Source organism: Somniosus microcephalus, chromosome 4 (genome assembly GCF_052327205.1).
Source record: "Somniosus microcephalus isolate GS21.2 chromosome 4, FLI_Smic_1.0, whole genome shotgun sequence".
Lineage (NCBI taxonomy): Eukaryota > Metazoa > Chordata > Chondrichthyes > Squaliformes > Somniosidae > Somniosus > Somniosus microcephalus.
Window position 1 is genome coordinate 248,717,193 of NC_140990.1, and position 20,094 is coordinate 248,737,286.

Below are 20,094 nucleotides of genomic sequence, written 5' to 3' on the forward strand. Positions count from 1 at the left end.
CCATAGAGTGCAATTGGTTCAATTACTGATTTGAACATTTTTAGCCAAATGCTAATTGGGATTTCTATTTGGATTGATTTTTTAATGGCATAGAAAGCCCTTCTTCCTTTCTCTTTCAGTTCATTCACAGCCAGTTTGAAGTTTCCCGTAGAACTGATTTTTAAGCCCAAGTATGTGTAGTTAGTGGTTTGTTCAATTTTGGTTGTTCCTATTGTGAAATTTATTTTGGGTCCCTGAGGTCTGGATCTTTGCTGGAACACAACGACTTTGTTTTTTTTGGGATTTATTGTCAGGGCCCAAGTCTGGCAGTACGACTCCAGCAGATCCAGGTTCTGCTGTAGACCCTCCTTAGTTGGTGACAGCAGAACCAGGTCGTCTGCATAGAGGAGGAATTTAACCTTGGATTCATATAGGGTGAGGCTGGGTGCTGTAGATTGTTCAAGTAGTTTTGCCAATTCATTTATGTAAATATTAAAGAGTGTCGGTGAGATTGGCGAGCCCTGCGTCACCCCCCGCCCCTGTGGGAAGTATTTTGTTCGTTTGTCTCCAATTTTAACTGCGCATTTGTTGTTTGTATACATTGATTTAATTACATCATATGTTTTTCCCCCTACCCCGCTTTCAATAAGTTTCAGGAATAAACCGCCATGCCAGATGGAGTCGAAAGCCTTCTGGAAATCTATAAAGCATGCGTAGATTTTGCTTTTGTTATGGTGAACGTGTTTGTCAATTAGGGTCTGTAGGGTGAAGATATGATCTGATGTTCTATAGTTTCCCACATCTGTCCTTGTCTCTCTCTCTCCAACCCCACTCCACAACCACCACCACCTTCCCCCTTCTGTCCCAGTCTATCCCCTCTACCCCTCCCGCTGCCCCCATGTCCACGCACCTCTCCCCCCCCCCCCATGTCCCCCCCTCTCTCCCCCCATCATGTCCCCGTCTCTCTCCCCACGTCCCTGTCTCTCTCTGCAAAGAACATCAGTGCAAAAGGAGCAGCAGAGAATCAGCGTTGGTTCAGGAGAGAGCTTTCCTCCCATTATATTAAAATTTTGAAATCTAGTCAAAGTTGAAAAATGAGCAGAATTCTTTTCCTCTTACGGGAAATGCTTCTCGACAAAGTTTTCCTATTTGTGCTCATGAAAATGAAGGTGCTCATATCAGACACCAGCTACACTAACCTGTTCGCAATTAATTGAATGCCCTTAGTCTCTCTCTCCCCCCGTCTCTCTCTCTCCCCACTCCCCCCAGTCTCTCGCTCCAGACTCCCCCAGTCTCCCTCAAATCCCCCCCAGTCTCTCTCTACCCCCCTCCACCCCGTCTCTCTCACCCCCCCGTCTCTCTCTCTCACCCCCCCGTCTCTCTCTCTCTCCCTACCCCCCCGTCACACTCTCTCTCTCTTCCCCCCGTCACTCACTCTCTCTCCCCCCACTCTCTCTCCCCCCACTCTCTCTCCCCCCACTCTCTCTCTCTCCCCCCTCTCTCTCCCCCCCACTCTCTCTCTCTCTCTCTCCCCCCCCCGTCTCTCTCCCCCCCGTCTCTCTCTTCCCCCCCCGTCTCTCTTCCCCCCCCAGTCTCTCTTCCCCCCCCCAGTCTCTCTTCCCCCCCAGTCCCCTCTCTCCCCCCCAGTCTCTCTCTACCCCCCTCCACCCCGTCTCTCTCACCCCCCCGTCTCTCTCTCTCACCCCCCCGTCTCTCTCTCTCTCCCTACCCCCCCGTCACACTCTCTCTCTCTTCACACTCTCTCTCTCTTCCCCCCGTCACTCACTCTCTCTCCCCCCACTCTCTCTCCCCCCACTCTCTCCCCCCCACTCTCTCCCCCCCACTCTCTCCCCCCCACTCTCTCTCTCCCCCCCACTCTCTCTCTCTCCCCCCCTCTCTCCCCCCCCTCTCTCTCCCCCCCTCTCTCTCCCTCTCTCTCTCCCCCCCACTCTCTCTCTCACTCTCTCTCCCCCCCGTCTCTCTCCCCCCCGTCTCTCTCTCCCCCCCGTCTCTCTTCCCCCCCCCCAGTCTCTCTTCCCCCCCCAGTCCCCTCTCTCCCCCCCCAGTCTCTCTTCCCCCCCCAGTCCCCTCTCTCCCCCCCCCAGTCCCTCTCTCTCCCCCCCGTCTCTCTCTCCCCCCCCGCCTCTCTCTCCCCCCCAGTCTCTTTCCCCCTCCCCCCAGTCTCTCTCCCCCTCCCCCCAGTCTCTCTCCCCCTCCCCCCAGTCTCTCTCTCTCCCCCCCCCCAGTCTTTCTCTCTCCCCCCCAGTCTCTCTCTCTCTCCCCCCCCCAGTCTCTCTCTCTCTCCCCCCCCCGTCTCTCTCTCTCCCCCCCGTCTCTCTCTCTCCCCCCCGTCTCTCTCTCTCCCCCCCCAGTCTCTCTCTCTCTCCCCCCCAGTCTCTCTCTCTCCCCCCCCCCAGTCTCTCTCTCTCCCCCCCCCAGTCTCTCTCTCTCCCCCCCCCAGTCTCTCTCTCTCCCCCCCCAGTCTCTCTCTCCCCCCCCAGTCTCTCTCTCTCTCTCGCTCCCCCCCGTCTCTCTCTCTCTCCCCCCCCCCCGTTTCTCTTTCTCTCCCCTTTCAAATCTTGTTCTTCCACGCCACCTCCCCCCCCACCCCCCCCAGTCTCTCTCTCCCCCCAGTCTCTCTCTCCCCCCCCAGTCTCTCTCTCTCCCCCCCCCCAGTCTCTCTCTCCCCCCCCCCAGTCTCTCTCTCTCCCCCCCCCCAGTCTCTCTCTCTCCCCCCCCCAGTCTCTCTCTCTCCCCCCCCCCAGTCTCTCTCTCTCCCCCCCCGTCTCTCTCTCTCCCCCCCCCCAGTCTCTCTCTCTCCCCCCCAGTCTCTCTCTCTCCCCCCCCCCAGTCTCTCTCTCTCCCCCCCAGTCTCTCTCTCTCCCCCCCAGTCTCTCTCTCTCCCCCCCAGTCTCTCTCTCTCCCCCCCCAGTCTCTCTCTCTCCCCCCCCAGTCTCTCTCTCTCCCCCCCAGTCTCTCTCTCTCCCCCCCCCAGTCTCTCTCTCTCCCCCCCCCAGTCTCTCTCTCCCCCCCCCAGTCTCTCTCTCCCCCCCAGTCTCTCTCTCTCTCTCTCTCTCCCCCCCAGTCTCTCTCTCTCTCTCTCTCCCCCCCCAGTCTCTCTCTCTCCCCCCCCAGTCTCTCTCCCCCCCCAGGTCTCTCTCTCTCTCCCCCCCCCAGTCTCTCTCTCTCTCCCCCCCCCAGTCTCTCTCTCTCTCTCTCTCTCTCCCCCCCAGTTTCTCTCTCTCTCTCTCTCTCCCCCCCCCGTCTCTCTCTCCCCCCTCCCCCGTTTCTCTTTCTCTCCCCTTTCAAATCTTGTTCTTCCACGCCACCTCCCCCAATGGATTCAGTCATTTTGTTGCGAAGCCGGGGCCTGTACTGTAGGCCGCAATTGTGGCGTACTGCGTGTGCATGAATTTGGCAAAACCATGTATGCGCAGAAGGTGATTGGGTGCGCATACTCTAGCTGCTGTCCGGCTCTGTGCGGCATTTCAATTCAACTGCATGGCAGCTTGAGGATTAGGGCGCGGGCGCGCAGCCGCATACCTTAGAGGAAATAGTGGTGCCAGCGTATGTGGCCAAATCCAAAAGGTTTGGCTCCAGTAGTTGCAATTATGCACCCTATGCTTCAGAATTCCTTCCATAAACTTCTCCGCCTCTCTAATTCGCTCCTTAAAACCTACCTCTGAACAAACCATTGGTCACATGTCCTAATATCTCAAGTGGCTTGGTGTCAAATTTTGTTTGATAATCGCTCCTGTGAAGCGCTATGGGGCAATTTACTACATTAAAGGTGCTTTATAAATGCCAGTTATTGTTGTTATAGTCTCAAAATAACCATGGCAAATGCTCTGGAGTGTTTGCTGCCCAAAAGCCTTTTGTAGTTTCGGTTTAATTCCCAACTTCTATTTAGATAGGATTTAATTCACTTTCATGATTTCCTCATGTTATCAGGCATTTAAACTCTCGATTTTAGATTATTTAAATTAATCAAAAGTTAGTTAGTCTAATAGGGGAGAAACAAATTAGATAGGACTAAGACTGTAATTATAGGTTTGTGTATTATCATCTTGGCTGCTAAATTATTTAAAATGAGTTGTGGGCAAATCAGCAATTCTTTCCTGATTGGCTAAGAAACAGGAATTGAAAGGAGCACTGCCCCACTTGACCCCAGGTTCGGATACTCATAACAGTGCGCCCCTGGGATCTGTAGGCCACTACACTGCGCACAACTCTGCAGCGTTTGAAAGCAACTTTTCGAAGGGGGGCTTTGCACGAGTTAAGTGCAGATTTCTTTCGGATGTTGACAGCCTACTTCTTAGCTACGCCGCCGACCGCAAATTCAGGGCCAATTTGTGATCGCAAGTTCGGTATTTAGCGCATGCGAAATTATTTTTTTACGTTAAAGGCAGTATATATAAATACAAGTAGTTGTTGTTACTGGGATAATACTTTTTTTTAAATCCTGTTTCTCATTTAGTGTGCCACAATATGTTACCCATCATATTGGTTAATTACCAACCAGCAATTTCTAAGATGCATAATCTTCAAGTAAGCTATAGAAACAAATAGACAAGTCATGCAAACATTTAACTACTAACAGTGGCTATGTCTAGGAATTAAATTACAACTTCCAAATTACCAAACCTTTCTGGTTGTAAATTTTTGTGGTCTAAATTTATGCCAAGAATGAATTATGGTCAAAGCTAGTTCATTTTAGGACTAGAAAGCAGCGTGGGTTTTTCTATTAACTATTTCTTTTCATGTTCCTTATTATCAATCTGGTGGTTGAGAAAAAGTAATAATTAGGAAGTAAAATCTCACCAGTTTGAAAAACTGGACAATAAACCAAGTGGCTGCAAGAAAATATTTTCCCCCTATTTATTGCATTTTGAGATCCAGGTAGGAGGCATATATCAGTCTTAAAAAAGTATAAAACATGAACTATACTGCTTTTCAACTTATGAGTATTGTGTGTGTATTGCTGCTTAATTTAATATTTGACAAACTGAATAATGCTACAATGAAATATAATGTTATTTGTCTGTTTTGAAGAAACAACTTTTTAAAAAGCAGCTAAGAAAACATACAGAAGTAAAATCGACTTAATTGTGAGAAACAAATGTGAAAAACATGCATGAGCAAGAGTAAAATCTCAATATTCACCTGTACAAACACATTAGAAATGGAGTTTGACACAAAATCTACATTACAACAAATGTGCTACTACCATTATTAGTCTACTTATCTGCTGTTATCCTATTCATTTAATATTGCCACCTACAGGTTGGCAATTATTTGCTCATCACATGCATGAAATTTTATTAAAAAAACAAGCCAGTCTTCTTTGCAAAGGGAATAAATAAATTTGATTTTATACATAAAAAATGCAAAAAATCAGATTTACCAATAATCTTGATTAATAGCACATTTTAACCTAGAAATGTCCTGTTTCATAATTAATGAGGGAACTTTTAATATTGTATTCACAGAACCTATTGCTTCATAATTTTCAAGAGGGTAGCTAAAATAGTTTTCATTCACAGGGTTGCCAATCCTTCCAGATTGCCAGGAATCTCAGAATGGGGCATAGATCCCCCAGGCACTACTGCTAGCAGCCCAGGAGATCTTTGCGCTTTAAATTTCTCGCCACAATAGTGGGGAGGAATAGGGTCACAGGAGAGAGTACAATCACCAGTGCAGACACCAGGGGCTGAATGGCTTCTTCCTATGCAGCAAATTCTGTGCTGCAATTTCTATCAGTCTATGAAAACTCTTGTTTATTGACTTCCATACCCAGTGAGTGGTTTAGAAATGTTCATGCTGGGCTGAGTTTAGGAGGGTGTACCCTGTGAGAAGTGCCCCAAACATTGAGCCCCCTTGCCCTTTGTGCAATAGCTCTGTTTGGTTCAGGTTGGTCTGTGTCGGCCAGTTTTGGCAGGTGAAGTCCAAGTACAGATCAGCTCTGACCAAGACTCCCAGTTCAGGGTTGTCAACTTCATACAAAACTAGAGTCCAAACCAGATTCTAGAGATTGGGCATGTTAAAAGTGGTATCAACCGTCTGACCTCATATTGTGCAGTGCAGGGTGAATTTCAGTGGGTTATAGGATTACTGCTATTTACAGCAGGTAGGATATTGGGGCGTTACACCTATTACTTATAGACCATCAGTGAGTTATTGCATTACTGTTGGTTATGAGGGGAATCCAAGTGTTACCAGTATTGCCATTAGTTATCGGCGCACTTTCAGCGAGTTACTATTAGTCACAGATGAAATCAAAGTTCCTCCCACCCTCGATTTCCCCTCTTCCCTGCCCTGTTTCCCTTCTTCGTTTGCTCGTGGGTGGCCTCCTGGTTCTCCGAATTTCTCGCACAATAGCTGCTGACGTGAAACCACAAGCAGAGATACTGAACTACAAGGGACATAACTTTAATAAGGTAAATGCAGTAACATTTGCAGACGTCATATGGTCAGGACATTTCGTGGTCAAACCTCCAGGAATATCTCCAACCAAAGTTGGCAACCCTATTCATTCATGACTAACGGAAAAAAACACCAATACATGGCACTAGGTTCGATAACACTGAAGTACTGCAGGCACAAGTGAGTTAGGAAATCCAAACCACAAACATAATCCACCATGTGTCCTCAGTTGCATTACCAAGTTTCAGTTTTGCAGCAAGGTTCTTTTTCTTTCACTGACCCAACAAAGAGAGCAATGAAGTGCTGTGGACATGGGGCTGTCCCAGCTCCCATAAGCTCTCACTAACAGAAATATTCTATTAAAACTATTTTAAGTAGAGAAAATTCACTAGCTCCATCTCAACAGCATTCTCTACAAAAGCCTGTTTTTTTTTTTATATACAGAGCTTCACATGAACTTCAACAATGCCCATCCTTACTAGCAGAAAAGCCTCAGTTTTAAGTGACTTCACCAACAATGCATCAATGTGCATTTGCCCATTTTGTACTTCACCTTTGATGTTGGGTCCTTGCTGAAAGCGGAACTTGTCAATTGCCATAAATACACAGTATAAAGATAGTACAAATAATAATACAATAATCAGATTCTTTGCAGGAGCTATGAGTTTAAAAGATAGATTGCTATGCTGTACAACTGTTCAAATTACATTCAACAAGCTTGAGGTGGCACATGCCATCAAAAAATATAACATCCTCAATTTCGGTAACCTGTCCCGTATTGCCAAGTTGAGAGATCATATTCATGCAAGAAAAAAAAGTACTCCCCAAAGGGCCAGAAACCACAAACACCACATGGTGGATTACCAAGCTGGAGTAGAAAGGTCATGTATTCAATCATTGGTCTGTGCTGAGTTAATCAATCTTAGCAAGGACAATTACAATAGGTTTTAATGTCATGAGGGAAATAATCTAAAAGTGCTTCCAATCTTGATTGCTACCATCGTAAAACTTAGATAGCATTATTAAGTCATGTTAATACAGTATCAAGAGTTTTCATTCATTATAAAACACCACATTTCCCAGGTTAAAATCCATGTACTATTAATTAATTATTGGCCAATCTGATAATTTATCTAGAATTGGTCTGTGCTGCACTGGCCTCCATGGTCAAATAGCTCACTAAATCTTGCTGACCACCAGCAGGGAAGGTACTAGAGATCTGTAAGCAAATCAAGGAAAATGAGATGGAGATGGGATTTGGGACCAAGCTAGGTAAGATAGGAGTTAATGAGTATCATTTTGAATTTAGGTCAGGAAATATCAAAGACACTGAAAGAACTGGGCTAAGACAGGTAGAACCTCCAGATATAGCATAGTATAAAATTGGTAGAAGCGTCATAACTATTACAGGACAGGAGAGAAGGTATCAAATTTCTTGGTCTTTATTTGGTAGATAGGAGAGGGAACTTTGTTAGAGTTCCCCATGTATTATACTAGAAGATCTGACTGTTAAAATAATCCTGTTGCATTTAGTGCACCACTGGCAATGCAACAACTCTTCATAAGCATCTCATAAACCTTATTTGAAATTAGTTGTTCACAACACCTTTGATTATTTGTTGGTCATGAGATAGCTATTTAAAACAAACAGCTATACAACAAACAAAATTTAGATTATACTAACTGACATCTGCCATTTTTGTACGGTTTTGCCTTTTTGAAGATTGTCTTACCCACCTATCAATACACTTTTTCATCACAGCCTTAGAGCCTATACCACAGCTGCTGCTTCATTGTTCTATGTGGGACACCCATAAATCAAGTACAATACTCATTCAATTTCTGGTACAACTTAAAGCATCTTCCCTTCAAGCAATTCCATTCTTCCAAACTTAATAGATCAAAAGACTACAAAAAAAACCAACTATCTAATGTCTAATAGTATTAGGAATAATTCATTTTTATGGCAGTTTACAAATATTTATCAATATTGATTTATGCACTGTAATATTGAAAACAGTGCAACTAAAGTAAATCTGCATGCCTCTTGAAAGTACTTTTGTTTTTCACCACTAACCATCTTAGTCAAAAGAGGCATTATATTTGCAGCTACAACAAACTACTTGCATTATGGGACTTCGAGCAATACATAATTAACTTTCCAGTATTATTGCTAATTCCCCTTTTTCCTCAACTACTTAATCTTTCATTCTTCACTTAACAATCAAATGTCCTTTTGGCAAGTCAACTTCTTCCAAGTACCTCTGAAAACTGAGGTGCGATAGTTAAGATACCAATTAAGGAATAGCTGGCATGAATGACATCTGCACTAACCATTCACATCTGGAAAATAAGATCCTGCACTGCAAGTACTGACTTGGCTCATTATGACACTACCTCAAACAAACAGACCTACTGTTTTGATACTTTGAAAGTTTTTTTTAAAAACCCAATACAAAAACTGTGCTGCATAAACAGAGCATTAAAGCTCTGGCGTGATCTGTGTAAAAAGGAAAAATGGCAGTCTCCCCAATTTCAGTAGATGCCATTCCCCATCACGCAATGCTTCCACTCATAAATATATGACAAATACTTCCTTAATCATTTTTTACGGGCAGGGATGTGCAGGGGGTAGTCAGTGACTTGCTGGAGGGAAAATAGGAACAGCAGGCAGCAAAACTGTACAGAAAAAATAGCTATGTGGTAAATTTGCTTTTGGAACATCACTCATCTGCATTGGCTTTGATCTTTTGACAAAGACAGACAACAGTACACAGCAGCATTTTTTAATGCTGTGATTGAACAAACCACGATGGATTTCACAAACTAAGCCTCTTTCTGTCGTGGTTAAAGATTAGTAGTTCTTCCAATAAAAACCATGTTTTAATTCTTGGTGAGTTTCTTTTTGAATTGACCATAACCTAAACAACATCACAATTGGTCCAAAGTAAAAACAGGGCATCTGGAGACAAGCAAATCGCAGACTAGCGTCTCCTGAAAGTCTGCCTACTACTAGGGTCTGGAAGTGGTATTTGCTGTACAATTACAGCCAGCGATCGTCACCTGTAATCATCTCTATACAGGTGTGAGATGCTTTCAGCATAAGGAATCTGTCTCATCGCCTGACATATGAAATCTTTCATGTCCACACAGCAACAATAAGACCCAGGAAACAAGTACACCAAGAACACAGACTGATATTTATGATTTAAGGCCAGGTAACAACAGATTCTTATACGATAGCAAAATACTGCGGATGCTGGAAATCTGAAATAACAACAGAAAACGCTGGAAAAACGCAGCAGGCCAGGCAGCATCCGTGGAGAGAGAAACAGAGTTAACGTTTCAGGTTGAAGACCTTTCGTCTGACGAAAGGTCTTCAACCTGAAACGTTAACTCTGTTTCTCTTTCCACGGATGCTGCCTGGCCTGCTGAGTTTTTCCAGTGTTTTCTGTTGTTATTTCAGGTTCTTATATGAAGGTTCGTTCTTGTTAATTCTGAACACAAGTGAAGTAAAAAGACAGATTAATACAGGAATAAGAGACAATTCACTCATTTTTAATATCCTCCCCAATTTTAAATTTTTTTGGGCAAACTCGAGCGCCCCCTGTTGCACCATGCATCATTTCCTCATAGGTTCAGCTAATAATAAATGCAAAGTAACCCTCAATAACTACCATACCAGTTGTGTACTAAATTATAAACTATACTTTGTCATTTCAAGAAAGCATGCAATTAAGAAATATTCTGTGTTCTGACACATTTCTATAGTTTTCATTTACTTTAATCATAATTAGATAATCTCACCAGGTGCACATTTTAAATATGTATACATTTATGTAGAGGAGAGCATTTTTATTCTTTATTATTTGGAATGTCTTTTAATGGAGAAGCAAAATAAGAAACTTCATGGCGATAATGAGCCAGAGAATAACATGGTTATTACTCAAGTAATCCACTACCATATACTTGCAGTGATATACATTTATCATATTGGCTCTGAAATAAGCTCATCATTTAAAAACCATTTGGAATGTTATGACAAAAATTCAAAAAAGAGTTTAAGATTCATTACAAGGAATATTTTTGAGATTAGTTTTTACAGATAGGATCACAGATCAATAACCAAATAAATAGACAATATCTTTGAAATTCCAATTTCCTCTACTTTAACTATCTTGTAGGAAACTCACCATTTATTCTTCCTTCTAATGTAGTCTCTCTCAGACAGGTTAACCAAATAAATCATTGGTTTTGAAGTCAAAAGCAAGTGTTTATTCAACACATCAATCTGAGAAAGAAAGCAAAAGATAAACATGAAAGCAAAAACTACAGAGAGCCTGAGCTTTTCTAAGTTGGCAGAAACCAAAATGCCTCTCAATTTAACAACTTTAGCCCATCCCCGTAGAAATGTAAGTAGTCTCAAATAATCAAGAAACTGAATGGCTCTCTCTGACCCAAAGAAAAATGTCAAATTATGCAACAGTCCTTACAACCTAATTACAAGATTTCTACAAGATAAAGTGACATCTAACACAGATTATAGATACAAGGAAACAGATATTAATAAATCCAAGTGCACAAAGTCTTACCTCTTTGTCATTCCAGTCAGGATAGAAGCGTACATGTTTCTTTTCATCCAAAACCCAGTTCTTGACTTTGCACATTATGTCCTGTAAAGGATTAAGGGAAAAACAGATGCATTACAATACATAAAAGTTAATCAACACAGCAGGAACTGGATAATTATTTTCTAGTTGTCAAAAAAGGAGCCACGTGCAATTTCTTTTAAAACAGAAGTTTTATGGGGATGGGAAGAAAAGCACTTTTTGTTATTGTGAAATTTTTGCTTAGGTGAACAATAGGTTATGTGCTCCTTTCTCTGAAATATGTGATCTATCCCTTCATATTGATTGTGTAAGAAAGCCAACATAGGAAACCAGGAATGAAATAAATGAATGAATGAATGATGAGGAAAATAGAGGGAGAAGCAAACTCTAAAGAAAACATTAATATTTATCTAACCTCAGAATTGAGGCAAACTGGTCAAAAGCTTCGTCTATATTTTTTTTGCCAACACCTCCCCCTTCCAAAAAATGAAAGAGGGAAAAATCGCTTCAATTGCACAATAGTAACAGAATCATGCTGGTGACCTCCAACCAGCTGCATTCAGTTTCAGAACATCTTTCTCAACAGGAAATTTAAAGGCCTTCTAGTTATCAAGCTAGTGTGCATTCAGAAGGAGCAACTGCAGGAAGAGACAACTTGTTTTGTTTCTCTGTCCTTTCCTTAAAGAAAGATTAATCATCTGTGAAATGGAAACGGCGAACAGCAAGTGACACAAACTGAACCCTTCAAGCCTTTCCTTATCCATTTCACTGCTCTGAATCGAGAGCTGCGTGTGGCACGATTCTCTTCACAGGCAGGTGTTAATAAAAGGCACGCAGGTCTAAAAGGTCAAACTCTGCTCCTGCGTTTAAAAAATGTTCATGATCTGTTTTTGTTAAATACTTCTTTTAATTTATAACGGAAATGTTTTAGCAAAAATATATTAAGGTTAGAATGCAGGCAGTTTCAAACATGAAAATTTAAGATGGTTAATTTATAACTATATTTGAAGACTGTCATGTTGCAAATTCTATTATATGAAATTGACAGCTTCTCAAAATACGTTTTCAATAGTTCATGCTTTACCCTTATAACTTGGTTTTCTCTTTCAGAAATACCAGATTGCACAACACTGCAATAATAGTTGTCGAAACTAAAAAATGTCATTGTGATTTCAATGAACTACACCAATGAGGAAAGGACAACTATTAAATTTTTCAGCATCTAAAAAGATGAGAAGAGTTATTTAAATAGCAGGTCTCTACCAAGACCCAATAGGTGCACAAATTCATGACTATCATTATACCACAATAGAGAAAATCTGATTTTGTTCCTGCTGCTTTATAAAAAAACAAAATTAATGCATTACTATTGGCCAAGATTATGAAAGTTAACAGTAAGAAAAAATATCTGCAAACTGATAGATTTTCCATATTATTGCAACCTATTTTCACAATCACATTTCTGATTAGGAAGTTTTCTAGAATTCAAATTTCTACATAATTTTTTTTTTTTTTAATTTAATGACATGGCTCTAAGCAATTACACATGCATTACAATGTGAAAACGCTGGATATCATGTTTACAAACTATTCTTTAAATCTTAAAAAGGGTTCCAGGGGATTTCACTTGGCATCTTTACATACAATCTTTGACAAGTGATGCAGACCATTTTTATTCATTGCCTAAAATTGTCAGCAATTATGTGCGTCACTGGCCACCTGCAAATTCTGAATGCCTGCTCCAGCCATCATTGCAAAAACCAATGTCAGGAGGATTAATCTGAGAAAACACCGAGTCTCCTAATGGTTTCAGCAGGTGAAATGGCCCAGCTGGTTAATACAACAAATAGTCAGACAGCTTCGTCAAGACAGATGGCAGACAAAATAATAAAAAGGCCAAAACTTTAACTTGTAGAACAGACACGATTGCTCTTATACAAGATAAAAATTGTAAGTTGGTATTATTTTTCCTAGCTGTCACATCAAGGACCTAAGCAATGGGCTTAAAGATCTCTGTAGTGTTCAGAACATGTAAAAGGTCTGTGCAAATACTTTCATTAGCCTAGCATTCTGACCCAAGGTTACCTACTGAATGAATAACTCAGTGCTAATGATGTCTACAACTCCTGGCCTCAGACATTTATAATTTATATACCGAAATATCATGTTAAACTCAGTCCTTTAATACAATTGTCAGAGAATGACCGAGGATAACAAGCAGAAAGTAGACTTTAACAATGCGTTTCAAATATTTTATATAGAAGGGAGGGAAAAGATTTTTTACTTACATATTCAGGTTTCAATTTTTTGTCACCTCCTCTTACTGCCACTTTCTCTAGTTTGTCAATAATGGGCATAACTAGCTCTTCATCCTTTAGCCTCAGTTCTTCGTGAATGATTTCAATATCCCGAACAGGATCTACACTTCCTTCAATGTGAACAATGTCATCATCTTCAAAAGCTCCTGAAAGAGATTGTGAGAAATTTTAAAATAAGATTTCAGTTAATAAAAGTTAAAGATGCACCATTGAACTGAATCGCTAAATCCCATCTCAGACTGCAGCGATAGAAATGTGCTAAAAACTGAAGAAAGCAACGGTATGTTTAACAACTGTAACTAAATTCAATATCACGTTTAATTCTGAACCCCACCATTCTTGTTTCTATGAGAAATCAAGTACAAATTTTAAAATGGCTGAATTCATCTGCCACAGCTCTTCTCAGAATCAATCTATTTTATCATTCTGGCTCCGACGGTGATTAGATAATGAACCACTCAGACACACAATTTACACAGCCGCTAATTTCATCGTCCTGATTCCAGGGTATAGATTTTAGGGGGCCATGAAAAGAGCAGATGAAGGCGCATTTGTCATATGTGAGTGACAACTATTCACACAGTTTGAAGAAATGGTACTGGCCCTTATTAGGTACACATGCTATTATCACATATTTAAAGTACAGTTAGGGGCATAATTTTAAATTGCCAACTGGAAACATAAGGGTAAAACAACCGGATATTACTGGAGTATGTGTACTGACTCATGCCCTTCCATGTCATTTTTATTCAGCTTATGCAAACAAACTGCATGAATGTGATTCCAAAGAGCCACAACTATAAATTACCACAGCCAAAGAAAACCATAAAAATCAAGCAACCATCAAGCAACGAAATATCAGTTTAATATAGATTGCAATTGCTGGACAGTTGTTCTGAAAAAGAGTAGATTGCAGAGAACATAAAGGCCAACCGTACAAGTCAAGTATGATGATTCATTGCTACAAAAAGTTACTTCATATTATAGATTTTTCTAAGTCAGTTGCAATAGATAAGAGTGAAACATCACTGCCTTAATTTTCCTGCAGTTGATTTTTGCTGCTACAAGTTTGAGAATTGCAATTAAAATCTCCAACAGAAAATTATACTTCTCTTAATTTCAAAAACACCTAACTGATTTAATAAAACAAGCCCATTCATTTAATAGCAGTAAATTAGATGACAAAATGTATTACCTATCCATTTTCAGTTTTTTCAAATGTGCTAGTCAAATAGTCTGCAGACACTCACTGTCTAAGCTTACCTTTGATTACTTTAATGAGGCGCTGGGAGGTTACCAGCATCTATGCAATGATATCCAACAAGTCAGCTTTCAGGAGGGGAGGGAAGAAATTGGCAGAAAAAGAGAAGGAAAAAAGCACAATAAAGTCACAGACCTAATGAGAGGATACTAATTCAGCGATGATTTCACAACTTTACCTCCTCCAACACTCCAAACGTAAATGCCGAATTCATAGAAAATTTGCCACTACAAAGCTAACTTTCCAATCCAACTTTATACATCTATCCATCCAATATGGCATCCAGAAATCAACTCATCACCCTTATGTATTCCTTAGTGACTGTCTTGTCTGTGCCTTTGCCGATCCTACTGATGTCATGCAGTGCTACCCCAGTGGTTGCAGCATGGCTGCTGACTTTCAGTGGGGGACACTGCAAATGGCCTTGCGGGTCGACCTTGAGGAGCTGGTGGCGGAGAATGTGAAATCGAGTGACGGAGTTGTTTCTTCTTTATTCTCCTCGGTCAACCACTGGCTGGGCAGGCTGCATTTCTTGGGTGTGAATTGAGGAAAGCACAAGGGTGAGGAGATAGCAGGAAAGCAAGAGGTGCATGCGAGAAAGAGGATAACATATGAGGATACTGGCATCTTGTATCCCTTTCAGCCCTACCGCTGGCCAAGGGCTCAGCCATGCTGCTGCCAGGAATGGCCAGCACCGTCTCCTCCAAGGGAGTAAAGTGAAGCTAGGAATGGGAGATGTGCCTCGTGTTTGCTAGAGATTATTGGTAGGTGAGTTGTGGGGGGCGTCATGCATTGACACATGTGAGGCTAGTGGTGCAGTTGGTAGGAGACGGCTTTTAAAGATGCATTCACTGACCTTGACCACTGGTCGGAGGTCATGAAGCTTCTTTGGGCACTGGAGCCAAGTTGTGGGGGTGACACTGCAGGCAGTGATGGCCTCGGTGATCTGATCCCACCTTGCTCTTTCGGGAGGGCCTCCTGGCCTGTGGGTAGAGGACCTCTCTTGCAGTGTTGACCCCTTGTAAAAAGCTGGAGTGCTGCGTGCAAGACCCTGGGTGCCCCTTCCCTGGCTTGCTGAGCCATGTGCATTAATGCTGAAGTACTTTTAGCATTTTTTATAAAGAAAAAAGACTTGTATTTATATAGCGTCTTTCATGACCACCGGACGTCTCAAAGCGCTTTACAGCCAATGAAGTACTTTTGGAGTGTAGTCACTGTTGTAATGGAGGAAACGTGGCAGCCAATTTGCGCACAGCAAGCTTCCACAAACAGCAATGCGATAATGACCAGATAATCTGTTTTTAGTGATGTTGATTGAGGGATAAATATTGGCCAGGACACTGGGGACAACTCCCTGTTCTTCTTCAAAATAGTGCCATGGGATCTTTTACGTCCACCTGAGAGAGCAGACGGGGCCTCAGTTTAACGTCTCATCCGAAAGACAGCACCTCCGACAGTGCAGCACACCCTAAGCACTGCATTGGAGTGTCAGCCTAGATTTCAGGTGCTCAAGTCCCTGGAGTGGGACTTGAACCCACAACCTTCTGACTCAGAGGCGAGTGTGCTACCCACTGAGCCCGGCTGAAGGTGCAGAAGGCAATTCAGCTTTAAAAGCTGAAGACTCCCATTTGGGAATTCTTTCCAATGTTAATTTTTCAGAAGGCAGTTGAGCTATTAAGGGCTAAAACTGCCGATGTTTAACATGATTTAATTATTTTTTTCAATTTCAGAAGGTAGCTCCCCTTTAAGGAACCAAACTGCTTTCTGAAATGACAGTCTTGCGTTAAGAGAAGGCTGTTCTTGCTGCAATGATGCTACGGGTACGCTACATTGGGGCCTCCTGCCGGGACCAACGCCACCAGAACGGCATTGCACGGTAAGTTTAGCGGTGGGTTAATGTTAATTAGCCACCATTACCAATTTACCGGTCCTGCCAGCACCATCAATTCTGGCGGCCGTTATCTCCGGCTCCCGGTGGCACCGGCAGGTTTTTAGCGATGTTGAATTTCTAGGCCATAATAGGTTATATTTTCCAGTCCTAACACTTCATAGTAGTGGGACCAGAGCACAGTAAGCCCACATTCAGCAACTTCTCACTGGGATTTTTTTTGCTTCAGTCCTAATGAATAACTGATGGCAAGCTCCTGGCCCATATTGTGCCTGGAGAGGAGTTCTCGCCAAAGAGGGAAGGGCAAGAAATATCATGTCAACAGTCTTTAAAGGACTACTATTACAAGTTGTGAATCTTTATACCAACCAGTAGGACCAAAATGGTCTTTTCTGTTTCTGTAGATTCCGATGTTCCCATTTTAAAATATATTTCAGCCTTTACAAAGGCTGCAAGGGGCAAAATAAATGTGCAGATGGGAATGGAATTAAAGCAGCGGCAAGGCTCCGATTCAAAAACAACCACCAAAAAAATCAAAGTGACGTCACAGGAAAGCAGGTAGGTGATTGGTTGTTGAGTATTACAGCTTTTTTTTGGCTCTAAGGTAGGGAAGGGGGTTAAATTAAGAGCTGAGAAACTGTAACTTGCTAGTACTTATTAAATTAATACCTTAAAGCAGATAAAATAATCAAACAATAAAACTAAAATATCAACGGAATAAAAGCTTTAACTAATTAATGAATAAATAAAACAAGGTTAGAGATGGCAGGGCAGGTGGTATGTCTGGCACCAGTACCGGGGAAAGAGGGGGCTGTTCCGTCGGGACGGGTTCCACTTAAACCAGACTGGGACCAGCGTCCTGGCGAATCAAATAACTAGATACGGCTTTAAACTAAAAAGGGGGGGGGGGGGGTGGAGGAGGGGAAATTTAGAAATCTAAAGGGAAATGTCAAGGCAATAGAGCAGTGTGGCGATTTCGGTAAAAAAATAAGCAGCGTGACAGGAAGGGACAGAGAGTTTAACGGTAACAGTACAGCATAGAATAAGGTCAAAGCATAGAATAATGGTAAAAAATATAAACTAAAGGCTCTTTATCTGAATGCATGAAGCATTCATAACAATATAGGCGAACTAGTGGCATAAATAGAGATAAATGGGTTTGATCTAATAGCCATTACAGAGACGTGGTTGCAAGGTGACCAAGGTTGGGAACTAAATGTTCCAGGGTACTTGACGTTTCGAAAAGACAAGCAGAATGGAAAAGATGGGGGGGGGGGGTAGCCCTGATAATTAAGGATGACATAAGGACAGTAGAGAGAAAGGATCTCAGCTCGGAAGATCAGGAAGTAGAATCAGTATGGATGGAGATAAGGAATAACAAGGGGCAGAAAACACTGGTGGGAGTAGTATATGGGCCCCCTAACAGTAGCTATACCATTGGACAGAATGGTGTGGAGATGCCGGTGTTGGACTGGGGTGGACAAATATAAGAAGTCACACAACACCAGGTTATAGTCCAACAGTTTTATTTGAAATTACAAGCTTTCGGAGCGCTGCTCCTTCATCAGGTGAAGTGGAGAGATGCATAAAGACACAGCTTATATAGTCAGAGAATAATGCCAGATGATTACAGGTAATCTTTCTAACTGCCATTTATCACACCTCGGCAGAGATAGTCACAGCAATCAAAGGTGTGAATGGTGTCCAAACAGGTTAGTCAAGAAAACATTACATCAAAGAACAATGAGGTGGGGTCACAAGGGGTCAAATGTTGCAGATGCTGGGATCTGTATGAAAAACAAAACAAGACAAAAAAACTTTTTTTTGCTGGAAATCACAGCAGGTCCAGCCGCATCTGTGTAGAGAGAACAAGCCAACGATGACTCGAGTCCGGGTGACCCTACGTCAGGTGGGGTTACATGTAGCGTGACATGAACCCAAAATCCCGGTTGAGGCCGTCCTCATGAGTGCGGAACTTGGCTATCAGTTTCTGCTCTACGATTTTGCATTGTTGTGTGTCTCGAAGGCCGCCTTGGAGAATGCTTACCCGAAGATCGGAGGCTGAATGTCCTTGGCTGCTGAAGTGTTCCCCGACTGGGAGGGAACACTCCTGCCTGGCGATTCTTGCGCGGTGTCCATTCATCCGTTGTCTCGCCGATGTACCATGCTCCGGGGCATCCTTTCCTGCAACGTATGAGGTAGACAACATTGGCCGAGTCACATGAGTATGTACCATGTACCTGGTGGGTGGTGTCCTCACGTGTGATGGTATCCGTGTTGATAATCTGGCATGTCTTGCAGAGGTTGCCGTGGCAGGGTTGTGTGGTGTCGTGGTCGCTGTTCTCCTGAAAGCTGGGTAATTTGCTGCGAACGATGGTCTGTTTGAGGTTAGGCGGCTGTTTGAAGGCGAGTAGTGGAGGCGTGGGGATGGCCTTAGCGAGGTGTTCGTCGTCATCAATGACATGTTGAAGGCTGCGAAGAACATGGCGTAGTTTCTCCGCTCCGGGGAAGTACTGGACGACGAAGGGTACTCTGTTGGTTGTGTCTCGTGTTTGTCTTCTGAGGAGGTCTGTGCGATTTTTTGCTGTGGCCCGTCGGAACTGTCGATCGACGAGTCGAGCGTCATATCCTGTTCTTACGAGGGCGTCTTTCAGCGTCTGTAGGTGTCCATCGCGTTCCTCCTCGTCTGAGCAGATCCTGTGTATTCGCAGGGCTTGTCCATAGGGGATGGCTTCTTTAACGTGGTTAGGGTGGAAGCTGGAGAAGTGGAGCATCCTGAGGTTGTCCGTGGGCTTGCGGTAGAGTGAAGTGCTGAGGTGTCCGTCTTTGATGGAGATTCGTGTGTCCAAGAATGAAACCGATTCGGAGGAGTAGTCCATGGTGAGTTTGATGGTGGGATGGAGCTTGTTGATGTTATCGTGTAGTCTTTTCAGTGATTCTTCGCCGTGGGTCCACAGGAAGAAAATGTCGTCGATGTATCTGGTGTATAGCATTGGTTGGAGGTCCTGTGCAGCGAAGAAGTCTTGCTCGAACTTGTGCATGAAGATGTTGGCGTATTGGGGTGCGAATTTGGCCCCCATGGCTGTTCCGTGTGTTTGGGTAAAGAACTGGTTGTCGAAGGTGAAGACATTGTGGTCAAGGATGAAGCGGATGAGTTGTAGGATGGCGTCTGGAGATTGGCTGTTGTTGGTGTTGAGTACAGAGGCTGTCGCAGCGATGCCATCATCGTGGGGGATACTGGTGTAGAGTGCCGAGACGTCCATCGTGGCGAGGAGTGTTCCTGGTTCAACTGGTCCGTAGGTGCTGAGTTTCTGTAAGAAGTCTGTAGTGTCGCGACAGAAGCTGGGGGTTCCCTGTACGATGGGTTTCAGGATGCCCTCGACGTATCCAGAGAGGTTCTCACACAGGGTTCCGTTGCCTGATACGATAGGACGTCCGGGTGTGTTACATAGAAACATAGAAGATAGGAGCAGGAGTAGGCCATTCGGCCCTTCGAGCCTGCTCCGCCATTCAATGAGATCATGGCTGATCATCCAAATTCAGTACCCTGTCCCTGCCTTCTCCCCATATCCCTTGATCCCTTTAGCCTTAAGAAATATATCCAACTCTTTCTTG

The 20,094-nt window shown here is 43.1% G+C and overlaps 2 protein-coding genes across 3 annotated transcripts in view; one reads left to right on the forward strand and one right to left on the reverse strand.

The window, feature by feature from the left end:
- LOC147120352 (obg-like ATPase 1) overlaps positions 1-20,094 on the forward strand; it is a 229,376-nt gene that overhangs the window by 87,943 nt on the left and 121,339 nt on the right. The gene's annotated exons all lie outside the window — the stretch shown is intronic.
- On the reverse strand, positions 10,570-14,648 carry LOC147120353 (obg-like ATPase 1). The gene is made up of 4 exons (XM_085986168.1): positions 14,594-14,648; positions 13,301-13,476; positions 10,995-11,075; positions 10,570-10,693 (listed from the first exon to the last, which is right to left on the reverse strand). The coding sequence occupies exons 1-4, from the start codon at positions 14,631-14,633 to the stop codon at positions 10,592-10,594; spliced, it is 399 nt and encodes a 132-aa protein (XP_085842294.1). The 5' UTR covers positions 14,634-14,648; the 3' UTR covers positions 10,570-10,591.